Source organism: Pseudopodoces humilis, chromosome 1 (assembly GCF_049639895.1).
Source record: "Pseudopodoces humilis isolate 2021_Gansu_Grassland_sample_001 chromosome 1, ASM4963989v1, whole genome shotgun sequence".
In the NCBI taxonomy this organism is placed as follows: domain Eukaryota; kingdom Metazoa; phylum Chordata; class Aves; order Passeriformes; family Paridae; genus Pseudopodoces; species Pseudopodoces humilis.
This window is the reverse complement of record NC_142200.1, coordinates 129,841,607-129,856,299: the sequence shown is the minus strand read 5'-3', so window position 1 is coordinate 129,856,299 and position 14,693 is coordinate 129,841,607. Positions and strand designations below refer to the sequence as shown.

Sequence of the window (14,693 nt, the reverse complement as noted above, 5' to 3'; positions counted from 1 at the left end):
CTAGTGGGAGGTGTCCCTGCTTGTGACAGGGGGATTGGAACTGGATGGAATTGGAACTCCCTTCCAATACAAATCATTCTATGACTCTGTTTTTTTCAGCAGTTTTACTCTTCAGACCTTACTGATGTCACGATTTACAGAATCATTTCTTAGATTCATGAACATTTAAAAAATGTGAAACACTTTAAGCCTTATTAAAGCCATGTATTTTTAACTGTCATACTGTGAGAAATCAGGTTGTGATTTGTGTCAATCAAATAGCACCCACCTATGTATGTGTGTATGCAAGCAATGCAGACAGAGACCATGGGATTATGATAAAGAAGAGTTTTAAGAATCAGCTAAAGTAAGGCATGGAAGTAAGGTTTAACAACGTAACTATATAACAGTAAACTTTTAGCTAACAGTTTGTTTTAACAACAAAATTGTAATTACCTACAAGTAACTAATATAAGCTTTAAACTACCTTGTAGTGTAAGTTCCAAATTATCCTTTGTTCAAGCTATAAACTGTGTTTTTTTGAGTATAGAAGAATTTGTTATCACTTAAAAAGGGGAATTAGGACTAACATGAACTGAAAGGCTTTACAAAGGCATTTTGAAACGTGCTGACTTTAATTTTTGTAATAACTGAGGAAGAAGCCCTATGAAGACATTTTTTAGACATGCTAGCTTTAGGTTGTGGAATGACTAAAAGAAGGTTTGCAAAATGTATGCTGACTAACAGAATATACATGCTTGCTTAGACAAACTGCATAACCAAAAATAATGCTAGTGGAAATAAAAGATATTTTAAAAGAAGAATGGGAGGCTGGAGAGACATCAGAAGACCATCTTGGACCACTTCCCCAACAGATCTTCAAAACCCACAACTGCTGATTACGAAGAAAAGCAGGTAGAAAATAACTGAAAATTTGAGGAAGTGAAGTGCCTAGAATGGTATAAGAAGACTGCTGTTCAAACCCTGAATTTGTACGTTGCTTGGGGCAGAGACCCCCACACACCCAGTGCTGTAAAATTTATTCACCTTTTATCAAACAAATTAATAAATTTGCTATATTGCTTGATGTATTGGCAAGTCTAGCTTTTAATTTATAAGAATACTTATCCTGAAAAATAGCATAATTTTAAGGTCTCAGTTTCTTGAAGGAGAGCACACCAGCAATATGACCAACAGCCTTTAACGGGTCCAGCGCGCAGCAGTGAGCCAGCACACAGGTTCCAAGGAGAGAACACGCTGCTGGAGAGCGCTGCTAACCAAAACCTCTCCCCTCAGGCACTCCTGTTGCTGCCAATTTAGGGACCCTCTAAACACCGACAGAGCCAGGTTTATAAATCTCTCCTTTCTAAGCGAGACATCGTTTATTCTGCGCAGGGTGCGAGGTGGAAGTTTTCCACAAATCAAGCATACCAATTCTCAAGACTTTATATACATATTTTAGCAAGCAAATAAGTCAAAGTTCTTCAGCTATCTAGTTATTAATTAGTATTCTATCTTCTGCTGCTTAAATTATTATTTTCTTTGTAGTCTTTTCTTTCTAATTAGTCCACATGCTCAGTCTTCTGTTCTTTTGATTTGGCGTACTGGTGGTGGCCACCTCCCACTGCTGGATTGTAAAGGCCGTGGAGTGGCACCAATCCCTTGCATTACACAGGGTACGGGGACCCGTGGCGCCAGCCAAGGGACAAGAGACCCAGCAGGTGACAAGAGATAGCCAGTGACATAGCAGGAGCCGCCGGCTCCACAGGACTGTGCGATACGAGCCCAGGTGGTGCTTTGCCCCGGGTCTCTCCTTTGAGGTTACGGTTTCACTGCTGAGGGAGCCCGCGGGCCGGGCCGCGCCTGCGCGGCTGCAGGGCCGGAGCGGGGCCGCTTCTCTGCTGGCGCCGTGCGGCACCCGGAGCCTGCCCGCCCTCCTGCCCCGTGCCCTGTGCACAACCACGGGCCTGGGCCTGGGCCCGGGCCCGAGCGGCGGCCGCTCCCGACATGGTGCGGTGCGGCGCGGCGGTGCTGCGGAAGGTCAGTGCGGCCGGCCCGGGGAGCGGTGGGGATGGAGCCGCAGGCAGCGCTCGGGTGGCGGGGAGGGCTGGCGGGGAGCCGCGGTCCCGCTTGCGGGGTCTCTCCGGGGGTTCCCGTGTGCCGGGTGGCGCAGGCCGGTCCCGTCCCGAGCCGTGCTGGCCGCAGTGCCCGGCGCCCGTCAGGGCCCGTCGGCGATGTCCCGGGGGGCGGCACACGCGGCTCTCCGGCCCAGCCCGGCCCGCGGCCCTGCGCGCCGTGAGGTGTCGCTGCCGGGGAAGACATGCCGAACACTGATTAAAAACTCTACGCTCTGCTTTCGGAAGTTTCATCTATTGCCAGGAAAGATCAGTCCAAGAGGTTTTTCACACATTTCCATAAGCGAAATATAAACAGAACGTAATTAGCTGATGTTGAACCTGTTGTTTTATTAGTACAGCAACTTCATCGACAATTTGCGGGTCTATGTGAGAGGAGGAACTGGTGGAATGGGTTACCCTAATCTGGGAGGGGAAGGAGGAAGAGGTGGTGATGTCTGGTTCGTCGCCCGAGACAAGACTACCTTAAAGAACATTAGGGAGAAATATCCCCAGAAGCGGTTTGTAGCTGGAACAGGAGCCAACAGCAGGTAAGAATCTATTTAATGAGAATTGTTACTTTCAGCTTTACCAGAAAGCAAAATGTCAGCTTAAGTTACTAATCCTGGTTTAATATTTCCCAGTGTTAGAGCTCTGAAAGGTGAAAAAGGAAAAGATTGTGAAGTTCATGTGCCTTTGGGAATTTCAGTTCTTGATGATGAGGGCAAGCAGATTGGTAAGAACATTTGCTTTGTTTTAAGGTATCTAATGTTTGTCACATTTATTGATAACATTGAGTGGATTTCTAGTACTAGGATGTTTTAAGGTTACACATTTTCCAAAATATGGCTGTGTTTTTCTTTGTTTGGCCAAAGAGTTGACAAATATACTGTAAAAAGTGTTGGAAAAGTAGGGACCCCTTCCAGAAATTAGCAGTAGTTGGTTTGTATCACTACGTACAAGTCCTTTGCTGTTGGAAGCAAGTGTTAAAGGCTGGAAGCCATACTGATCCTCCACAAAACCATTCATGACCTCACATAAATTATGTGAGGTCATAAACCCAAGTAAATGTCCCTGTGTCTTTATGAATTATGAAAAGACAAAGATCCTTGCTGAATGTCAACCTTTTAGATTACTTAAAATGCATATCTGTTTTTTCACTCACCAGGAAGATCTCTTCCAATACTACTCTTGGAATAGCTCTCAATAGTTCATTTGCAGTTTCTCAGAGTTTTTCTTTTTCAGACTGTTTAGAATTAAAACTAAATTCTGAAATTGCCCTGGTTTGGATATTTAACTAGATTGAGGTATTGCAAGATTTGTTTATAATTCAGGCATATCAGAGGGGTAAAGATATCCAAATGTTGGTCTTTTTTTGTTGTTTTAATTATTCTGACCCTAAGGGAGATCTCACAGTCTGCATCTTAATGGAAAAATATGCACCATCTGAAAGGAGGCACATCTTATGAATGCATTATTGAATTCAAATATTGAAAGGTTCAGAACCTCCATCTTGGCCATACTTTGCCTGTCTGCAGTTTTCTTGAGGTGACTTGACTGTATGACAGAAGAATGCTGGGTGTGATGGCTTTCATTTGTTGCCAAACAAGGAAAATCACCATGACCTTGAGGGCACAGTTCTTGCTGGGAAGCATACAGAAAATTGTCTCATAACTAGAGACATTTAAGTGGAAAATAACAACTGAGCTACTGCAGGGGATTGTGTTTTTTCACTAACAAATTTATTTTCAGGAGAGCTTAATGCAGCAGGAGAGAGATTCTTAGCAGCTCGTGGAGGTCTTGGAGGCTCTTTGGCAACAAACTTTCTACCTTGCAAGGGTCAGAAGAGAACTGTTCACCTTGATTTGAAACTTATAGCAGATGTTGGCTTAGTTGGGTAAGTACTGTAATTTGAAAACTAATATTAGAAAACAAAGTAGTATATTTCAGATTTGATTTCAAAGAAATTTGACAGTTTGGATGATGAGTGTTAATTGTGCATTTGCATTGTCGTGTAAGTTATTTGCAATTTGAAAAAATTAGATTGAGTTTAAAGCTATGTCTTAGTTTAGGGCAAATTAGGAAGGAAAACTCCAAATGGGGATTTCCCCAGGGAAATGCCCGTCCCCACTAACTGGTCCGGGAAAAGAAAAAATTCCTTAGAGAGAAAGCTGTTTATTTAACAGAAATTGAGTAATATTAAATAATAAAACCTCTTGCTGTTCGATGGGATGGCAAGTCTAGGAAGAAAAAGTCCTTTTCATGTGGTGTAGCTCGGCTCGCTCAGGTTCTTATCAGTCCCTCCGGCGCTGGAAAGTGCCGAGGCCCAGGCCCCGGTGGGCCACAGGCGTGAGCTCCCGGGGTTTGGCTGGGTGTTCAGTCCAGAGCAGGCTTGCACAGATCCAAGAAAATTGGGAAAAAAAACAAACAAAGGTCCAGGGAACTCCTCTGCCTCAGCTAGCTAGAACTAACTAAAAGCCAGAGAGAAGCTCTGTCCCGCTGTCTGTCCGTGCTGCAGACACCACAGTCCAGGAGTGGGATGTGTGGGAGTGATGTTTTTCTTTAACACAAACTGCGGCTTCTTCTTCCCCCTCTCTTGCTCTCAAAGCCAGTCTTAAAGGTGCAGAACTTAATATATAACATAAACCAGACAACTGGGGATACCAGTATCATAAAGTCACCCCAGGACAAGCTATTAAAATTAATTTTAACATTTTGAAAGTATTCATGATGTTTTGGTGAGTGAAGGGCTTCATGAATCAGGATAATACATAATTAGTAATTTAATTGTATTTAGCAGTTGCAGTGATGGCCACAATATTATTATCACAATATCATAAATATATAATATTTATTTAGTAGATAGGAGGTGCAAAACAGAGCCAAGAACACTGCATATTGTATGTTTAACTTCATGGCACTGGCACAAGTAGATCCTTTTAGTAGCAATTCTGAAGTGAATTCCAAAGGCTGTTTCCTACTCTCCCCAAAAAACCAGCTTGTAATGTTGGAAGGAAGTAATTACAAACTACAACACTAGGACTTGCATATTGATGTTGCTGTTTCATAGCAAAGCAGATAAATATATTTTTATTAGGAGAAAGCTTTCAACAACCTACACTTGTAGTGTAGTACAACTATTGTTCTATTCAGCACCTGAATAAATAGAATAAAACCCTAACATAAATCAGCCCTGTGGTCCTTATTAATAGAAAAACATAGGAAACGTGAAATGATGAGTTTGAGGTGGAAATAATCTAGTTGGTATATACCAATAAAAAATGGAAGCTTGAAGACAGCATGGTTTTCTAACTTTTTGTTGTTGTTGTTAGAAATAATTTTGTTAATACAAAATTTCTCTAAAGTTACATAATTTTCAATTGGTTTTCAGTAATTACATGATAGAATTTTTTTCTTGTTTTGTTCAGTGTGAAAGTACAGGAGTTTTACGATGCTGATGCTTCTTTAATCTTGTATTTTAGCTGACAGTTTGCCTTCAAAATGGATACAAAAATCATTATCATTCAATTAGAGAAGCATATAATTTTCTTATTGGGAATATGAATCAGCCTCCAATAGTTTGTGGTTGTTCTTTGATCTCTTTGTGTTTGCTATTTTCACCTTTTTTGTGAGTGGTTTGCTATTAGATCATGTTAAAAAAAACCCAAAATACGTAGACTTAAGAAAGGCCCATCAAGTTTGGGTACAGGTTGTGATGTGTTAGTCTAGGTTGCAATTTAAACTTCAAAGAACATATTCTGCTTCAGTGGAAACAAAGTGCTCTCTTGAGGATATGACCAGAGTAGCCTTCTGGAATGTCTTTAAGGCACCTTTGAACATCAGAGTGTATGAAAAATGCACTCAGTAGTTTTCCCTGTTATAACAAGAGTCATTAGGTTGCTTTATTTTTTTTTAAGAAAGATTTATGTACAGCCCCTTTATAAAGGCATGTAGTACAGTACCAGCTCTGTTAACAGGCCACAGTTCTCCGTGTATTCAAGTGGAGAGTATTTGGTTTTCTGTGGGACACCTGCCTTTGTGTCTTGTGACTGTGTTGAGTTACACAGTCTGTAGAAGGAGTTTTCTTTGCTCTTGCTGTGGTGAATATTTGTGAATTTGACTGGAACACAAGTCTTGTATGGACTTTCTGGATAGAGTGCTAAGAATAAGAACTGTAGTCTATCCTTTGATGTCAGGATTAACTTCAAGTTTTACATGTATCAAAGCTATTGTGCCCATTCCAGCTCGGGTTAATCTTTAAAACAGGTGGGTGTTACAATTTCAGTCTTAACTTAGGTTTCCACTTCAGTGGGTACATGTGTTCTGTGAAGAATCCTTTATAAAAGCTGGTGTGTATCCCTTAAGGAACACCTTTGTGTAAGGATGCAGGTATAGCTATCCCTTGTAAAGGGAAAACGTTACAACAGTCAGGCGTGCACAGACCAGCTCCTAGGTGTTCTTTTAGGTTTACTTGGTAACAAAACAGGTTAGTATTAGTTTCAGGATCCCCCATACAGCTTCGCTGCCTTAAATCCACGCATAAACTGTGCACGTGTGTGTCTGTGTACAGTCTCACTCAGAGTTTACATTTGCTTTGCTATGTTAGCTAAACTCTAGCATAGGTATCCTTGGTACTTCAAGTGTAGACTTTGATAAACCATGATGTGTATGCTAAGAGACTGTAAATCCAACTGGGAAGATAGGTTTGCATGACAGCCTTTTAGAATGCAAGCATAATTTACAAAATTAGCTGTGGCACTTAAAGAGTGAATCCAAGTATGCCTGGATGGTAATGCTGTATTTCTATCTGAGTGACTTTGAAAGGTTTCTCTTAAATATATTACACATGTATTTACATAACTCTTCTGCCTGCATCCTTAGGAAGCATTGTTGGATTTAGAAAAATTCAGATTTGATGTAAAAAATTAAATCATAATGCCCTGGGTCTTGTTTGTTTTGTAAAAAAAAAATAGTCTGAGTAGATGAGTGTGAAAATGAGTTGATAGCATCAAAGAAAACGTTTGGAAATAAGTATACAGGAATCATATAGGTGTTTATTCAGTGTATCAATCCTGACTTTCCTTCTAGGTTTCCAAATGCGGGAAAGTCATCCTTGTTAAGCAAGATTTCTCATGCCAAACCTGAGATTGCAAATTATGCATGTAAGTTCATACTTTTATTTTTAGAGCAGTAGTATTTCCCAAGAGCAAAATGTCTTTTTCACTGACTTGCTTATAATAAAGGTTTATAATAAAGAATAGGGTATAGCAATGTTGCCTGGCGTTTTAATGATAAGAAATACTTCAAGGAGATACTTGCTGCCCCAGTGTCCAGTTCTTTACCCACCTCAGTTTTTCATGTATACACCTCCACAATTCTTCAACCTACTAATTCAGGGTCTATTTAGCATTTATTTTTTCCTCAGCCCATTTTATTGCAACTGAGACTCTCCGTGGTGTGTAATATCCTCAGTCTACTGAATACGTACTGTCAAGTTCCTTTGCACAAATATCTTGTATGCTTTAGAATTTGCTACCACTTGTTACAGATAAGATTTCGGGGTTTTAATCTGTCCACTGAAAAATGGACAGATTTTTTTTTATTATTTTTCTATCAGTAAATTAGAATTAGTTGTCTGATCTACTTTAATTAAAGAGTGCAGGTACTGATAATTCCTACTGACCTTTTTGCACCATTCCCAATTCTCTACAGCCTTTTCTTAGTTTGAAGAGTCCAATTTCACTTTACCTTTCATTGTTTTATCCCTGTTTGGGAGCTAATCCAAAGTCTAGGTAATAGTTTTTGTGTCTGAGACTTCTCTACCTTCACTGTTCCTATTTTGGGATGACTGGAGCAGAACTGCAGAAAGAGACAGGACTTGGTGAAGCACTGGATTTTTTATTGTCTAATTTTCATCTTTCTTATTTTGATTCTCTTTGTTCCTTTTGCTCTTTTTTTTTTTTTTTTTTTTTGCTACTGCACATTAATTTAATATGAATACACTGAGAAAGTCCTACAATACTTAAATGTTTTGTTACTTTAACATTTTTTTAAATGTTAAAACCAGTTTTATTTTCTTCCTGTCCCCTTGCCACAGTCACAACAATACAGCCTGAACTAGGAAAGATCATGTATGCGGATTATAAGCAGGTTGGTATGAAACTTCACTCTGATTGTTAAAGTTACATGGACTGACTATTTCTGTTCCTTAACAGAATTTCAGAAAGAGAAGGAAAAATTTTAGTTATTTTTATGAAAACTTGTCTTTTCATAAGTGTAGCTATATGTACATGTCAAATGCAATTACATGGACTTAACAGGAGTTGTGGGAAAAGTACTGTTTTATGAAGTAATAATAAGAGAGTTTCATAGCTAAATATAGTGTTACGCTGTAGAGCTTATTTCAAGTCACTTTAATAAATAGCTTCTCCTTTTCCCTTACCTTCTTTCTGTGGTTCTTATCCTGGCTTACAGTCTTAGAGGTATGAAATTGTTTACGGAACTGAGATTGCTGTATACACTTACAAGTTTAGGACTTGAGAAAAATCACTGTTTCAGAGACCAGCCCGTTGTTTTTATTTAGAAGAAGCAAATTTTATGCAAGTTGCCTGTACAGAGAGCTGTGGACTGAGTGAGTAATTTTCAGAATGCAAATAGTGTTACATTTGTCCAATAGCTGAAGATCTACGTTAGTGAATGGCAGGGAGTTTTGAGATTATAACCCTGTTACCGTAACTTCTTGTTACAACTTTCAAGGTTGGCTGCTCTAACTTTTTTTTATTTTTTTCATTTTTTTGTGTTTGTGGGGTTTTTGTTGGTTTGGTTTGATTTTTGGGGTGTAGGAGTGTTTTTTTGTTTGACGGGTTGGATTTTTTAATTAAAAACTGAAATAGTATGACATGATGGTGATTACCTGAACAGCCAGGATAGTGCACTACCTGATAGGTGAGGCACCTGGGTCCAGTTCCTTTTGTGGTAAACTGTAGTTCTAAAGACTGGTGGAGTTATAGCCCTACCACCTTAATTTTTGTGAACTCTGTACCACCCACCTTCTTCAGATAAAAGTTGTCAGATAATTGTGTCTGGAATCTTTTCTGCAGTATCCACTGAGGAGGAAACCAGTGCTAAATGAGACTAGAGAGGCTATTAGATTTTGGACCCCAGCTTCACTTAAAAGTTGCAGCAAATGTTTTCATTCCTCAAGCTTGAATCTTCTTTGATGTGCTTTTACTTTGTTTTTGAAGTGTATGATACATGCAGCACTGGACTCATCACTTCCAAGATAAAAGGCGAGTGCATAAAAGGGTTTCAGATGAGTTAACCAGAAAAACATAACCCTCAGATATGAAAAGACAAAAAACTACTGTTTTTGGTTTCAGAACCAATAATGCTAGGGAGATTCAGTAGCTGATGCTTGAAATCTTCATTTAACAAACTTCAACAAAGCTGTGTAGGAAAGAAAGTAAGTCTAGTTTGTCTGGTTCCCTGTAGAGATGCAGTATTTCTAAGGGATTTTTTTTTTTTTTTTTAAATTCATTTTATCTCCTAGTTTAGGGTAGCTTATCTTAGAAAGCTATGCTGAAAATAAACAGGATTTTGCATAGCCCTTTCAAAAAACTGTCTGCCATGATTGAGGATCTCTTGCTCATACTGGTGTATCCTTCTCCAGCAAGAGATCTACTTGTTCTCCTGGCTTTCTTTTCTGAAGTCTTTTTGTCATAGCCAGTGATCCTTACTGTTGGTCATTTCTACAGTTCATGGTTTTTATACCACAGTTTTGGGTACTGTATAGGAACTATGTGGACAAAATTCCTTTTTTCTAAAGTCGAGGGAATGAGGGGTTGTGATCATAGAGAACTTCTAGGAGTAAAGGTATTCTCCATATTGCAGCTGCTGAAGCTGAAACAACATAAGCAATGTAATTAAGAGCAATAATTGAGGTGTCTTTCTTGTATCACTCAAGGGACAATGACTCATTTTCTCCTACAGAACATTGACATTTTTAAAGAGAAAAAATTTACTCATTTTATCTTAGTACAATATAAAAAAGAAAATACGTGCAAGTTTCTTGGTGCTGTCATTACTGCTTGAAAAAAAGATACAAAAGTAGAGGATCTGAGCAGAGTTGGGTTTCAAGTCTAAGTACCAGATCATGAAAACTAGCAGAAGCACTTACATTTTCTAACAGAGTATCTGAGCCCCCTTCTGCAATAAGTAGCACGCTGGAAATTTTATGGTATACTGGCTTTGGGTACTGTTCAGTTTAATGCAGTTGCTGTCTAAATGGGCATTAGATAGATGTGAAGACCCTACCTCTGCTCTTCTTCACTCTCTGTCTTAGTTTTCTATGACTTACTGAATAGCTATTTTGATGGTTTCATTATCATCCTGCTCTTTTTTGGTTTGCCTCAGCTGTCCAGCAGCCCTCTCAACAGTAGAGAAAATGACAAAGGTCCCTGTCCATTGTGGTAGTCTTTGCTGGGCTTTGGCTGATTGATTAATCAAAGTCTCATTTGAGCTCAAGGACAGAAGTCAAATTCTTGTATCTTCTCATTCTCAGGGGAGCAGTGTTAAGTGGGTTTGTATTTGGAATAATAATGCTCTGTAGCCACAAGGAACAGGCATTATTTTATTTTCTAGTGACAGTTTGAATTCTATTCAAATGTGATAGCCTAACCTGCTCACCTTTCAGAGTCTGTTTTATTGTCTGGTAATAGCTAAATTTTGTAATATCTCTGCTGAGGCTGAGGTATTATTATCCTCTATTTTATACTTTGCAGACAGCTATAAAAAATAGACAGGAGGAATGTGAGGAGCACCAGGTCTGTGTAATAGCAGCATTTTGTTTAATGTGCTTCTAATGATAGATTGTAATTGTATTGAAACAGTCAATGCATATTATTTTGTCTGGGTTCTTTTGTTTATGTGAAATGATAGTCACTGTTTATGGTTTAAAGTCCCTGGGTTTGCTTACTGGAAGTATTTTGTTTGAAATTTTTGTTTTCCTAGATTTCAGTAGCTGATCTTCCAGGACTGATTGAAGGTGCGCATGCAAACAAAGGAATGGGCCACAGATTTCTCAAACATGTGGAAAGAACTAAACAGCTTCTCTTAGTTGTAAGTTAAATAAAATTTACAGTTTATTGAAATCAATGTGCAATAAATAAAATACATCTTAATTGCAGTGTTGTTGGAATTTCTCAAATAATTTGAAATTTGCATGATTATCATAAATATAGCTGTAATTCTGTTTACAGAATGGAGCACTCAAGTGACTAATGATAAATTAAATTCTTAAATAGAATTCATCATTGAAAATTTCCAGTTAATTTAGAACAGTGATGTGTTCTGAGCATAACAAAAATGTGTTTGTTTGTTTTCTGTAAGATTCCCATAATAAGTTTAAAAACCAGACCTTTGAGAAACACTGTATAAGAAGTAACCAGTTTGTGCCTCCAGCCTCTGATGTTTCTTTGCTGTGTAGTTGCAGTGTGTTGTTTGCCCAGGAGTGAACACATGGACATTCCAGGGCAAAGTAGTTGATAGAGAGTACCTTGATACTGTAACATAATTTTACACCACAAAGCTGCTTTTTGTGTAACTTTTTCAGGTTGATATTTCTGGGTTTCAGCTGTCTGTCAAGACTCAGTTCAGAACAGCCTTTGAAACGATACTGCTTCTAACAAAGGTAAGTTCTCATCTTCCTATGTGACAGTTGTAGTTACATCTTGAGTCAAGAAAGCTTTGGTTAAGAAACATTCAAATGTCAGGGTGTCTTCTGGATTTACAATGCAGGTTCTGTTAACAAAGAGATTCCAAAATTATGAAGTCTCTATTTTTACTTGTCCAGGTTAAATCACTCTAGCTTATGTTGGGTACCACATAATTATTAATAGAATTGATTAATCTATGCAGCATGTGGGATATTTCCTACAGTAAATGTAAAAAGACACATCATTCTCAGTTCCCCAATCCAATAGCATTTTAAGAAGTAGAAATATGTTGTTACACTTAAAGCCCTGCCTCGATGCCCTTACTTCATAGACTAACATAGGTAAGACATCAGGCCCCAGCTTTGCAGACATGCACTGTTTTCATCTCTTAACTATGTTTCTGATTAAAATAATTCATATTATGTAATTTAAAATTTATTTCTAACTGTGTGACTTAAGTTGATAAATCTTCTAAATTTCAGGTATTGCTGCTTAGTTTATTCAGGTTGTGATTTTCTAATATTAAAATGTTTAAGAATTATAACACTCTCCAAATTATTTTCTTACATGTTTTATAGATCTGAAGTTTTTCTGAAACTGATTTTGTGTTCATGGATGTCAGAATAAACAAAAAACACTCATTCTTTTTGTAAAGGGCATTTCAGAATGAGGTGGCTTGTTTACCTGAAATTTGTCTTTGAGCAAAAAATTACTGAATCACTGAATATTATTTTTTTCTGTTCTTCAATATATCAGCCTTGAGCACCTGAGTCAAACTCACAGGCGCTTGGGCAAGAAAGGCTAATTAAACAAAAGCAAGACAAGATGTAAAATTGAAGTAGCACTTGTTAAATGACAAATACTAAGGGAAATTTACTTTTCTTTCAAGGAACTGGAGCTGTACAAAGAGGAACTTGTAACAAAGCCTGCACTTCTTGCCATTAATAAAATGGATTTGCCTTGTGCAAAAGATAACTTGGATGAACTTATGACACAACTAGAGAATCCTCAGGGTAAATGCAATTCCAACAGTAACTTTCATCAAAAGTAGTAGAAATATTTCATATGGATAACTCTGTATTGGCAGAGAGGTGTTTGAAACTGAAGTCAGCTATTAAATTTATTATTTGAACATATGTTTAAAATCACTTCCTGCATTTAGAGCTCTGTTTATATGCATTTTTAATGGCTTCACTGTTGGGAAAGGATTGTAATAAAATAGAGATATCCAGATGATCTTTCCCAACCATGATATGGGAAAGTAAGTTTCCAGTCTCAGTGTCTTCTGGAGGAAGAGTAACGTGCATAGAAGTCCCCTTACAGTCACTGACATATAAACCACTTGTCATGTGACTTTGGCCTAAACACATGAAAAATCTGGACAGGTCTTTGTGGGTTTACTTCAATCTTGCAGTTACATTGGGGTGAATTGCTTTCTCTTCTCTGGACTGTGTAGAAACCAGAAAGGCTTAAGACTGTACTCTCCCATATTCTGCAACTTGGGATTTCTTTGTACTCATTGGAATAGAGTCTTCTCATGGCAGTATTAAGAATGGTATAACTGCTATGTTAGCGCTTGTCTTCTGAGATCTTTTAGCTATATTTTAAAAGACTAATTAAGCAGATAATATGTATATTAATTGTAGTTATGTTTATAACTGTAATTTATTGAAGTTTATTTTCTACTAATGGGATTTTATGGGCTTTGTAGTGATAAAGAATTAGGGGATTGTACTAACTCTTTCACTACTATTTTTCAGACTTCTTACACTTACTAGAGGAAGATATTATTCCAGCAAATACTCTTGAATTCAGAGAGGTGATTCCTATATCTACGTACACTGGAGAAGGAATTGAGGAACTTAAAACATGTCTAAGAAAATCCATAGATGAGCAAGCAGAGGAGGTGAATGAAGAATATCGGAAAGAGAAACTCCTGCTTTTACAAACTTCCAACAAACAAATGAATAGAAGCTGGCATTCCTGAATGGATGCAGCACATTTTAATATTTTAACTATGTACATGAAGCCTTTGTTGTGCAGACCTTCCATTTAATTTTTCCCTCTTCCATCATTGCCTGCTTCCCTCCATTTGTTTAGGCACTTGGGTAGGGCACAGTGGGGAAAGGGGCAAGTTTTCTTTATTTATGTTGGTTAAAAAGCTCAACAATGTAAAAACCAAAGTATGTGTAACTCAGAGCACTGCTTAACAACTGATGATCCCTGGAATATTTTTTGCCAAGTGAGAGGAATGGAGGGAATGTAACTTGCACAAAGGAGCAAGTTCAGCAACTCTTCATGTCCTGTGGGCATTAGAAGAAGAAAGGGAAGTTTCTGATGGAGGAATTTTCCACGGTCTGAGGCTTCTAAGGTGAACCAGTTCTCCTATTGTGACAGGCATTGGATTGTAGGGGTTTTGTTTGTTTTAAGGGTTTAAAGGAAAACACATATAAATGGCTGCAAGGAAGTGACTTGTAGGAGCACAAAAAGCAAGACTGATTTGTAATCTTGGAGGTTTTATTGACACCTGCTGGTGCCTGCTGTAGTCATGTTAGTTGCATAAATCCTGACTCCAAATTCCTATGGTTAATTTGTGATTCCCTCCTTTTATGGAATCATTTGGTTTATGTTACGTTTAGGTGAAAAAAATGGCTTCTTCTCGACAGAGCTATACATTTTTGGAAATTTTTAGTATTCTAGATTTTGTGTTACAAGAAGGCACACTTAGAGTTTACTCTGAAAAAAAATCAGAAGTCCTTTATTGTCAGGGTGTTTTCTGTTTTAAAGGTATTAAACTGATTATAAAGCAGAATAAGATTGAATACATCAAAGACTTCTAGTTTTGTTTTCTAATTTATGTGTCATACCCTGCTTCTTTAAATTTTGT

At 38.1% G+C, this 14,693-nt stretch overlaps 1 protein-coding gene across 1 annotated transcript; it reads left to right on the top strand.

Annotated features, from left to right (window-relative positions):
- The first annotated feature begins 1,857 nt into the window (after positions 1-1,857).
- GTPBP10 (GTP binding protein 10) lies at positions 1,858-14,639 on the top strand. The gene is made up of 10 exons (XM_005518786.3): positions 1,858-2,019; positions 2,451-2,644; positions 2,738-2,829; positions 3,846-3,990; positions 7,182-7,255; positions 8,191-8,243; positions 11,103-11,210; positions 11,704-11,781; positions 12,696-12,819; positions 13,567-14,639. Exons 1-10 carry the CDS (start codon positions 1,987-1,989, stop codon positions 13,791-13,793), a joined length of 1,128 nt encoding a protein of 375 aa, XP_005518843.2. The 5' UTR covers positions 1,858-1,986; the 3' UTR covers positions 13,794-14,639.
- Positions 14,640-14,693: the final 54 nt, after the last annotated feature.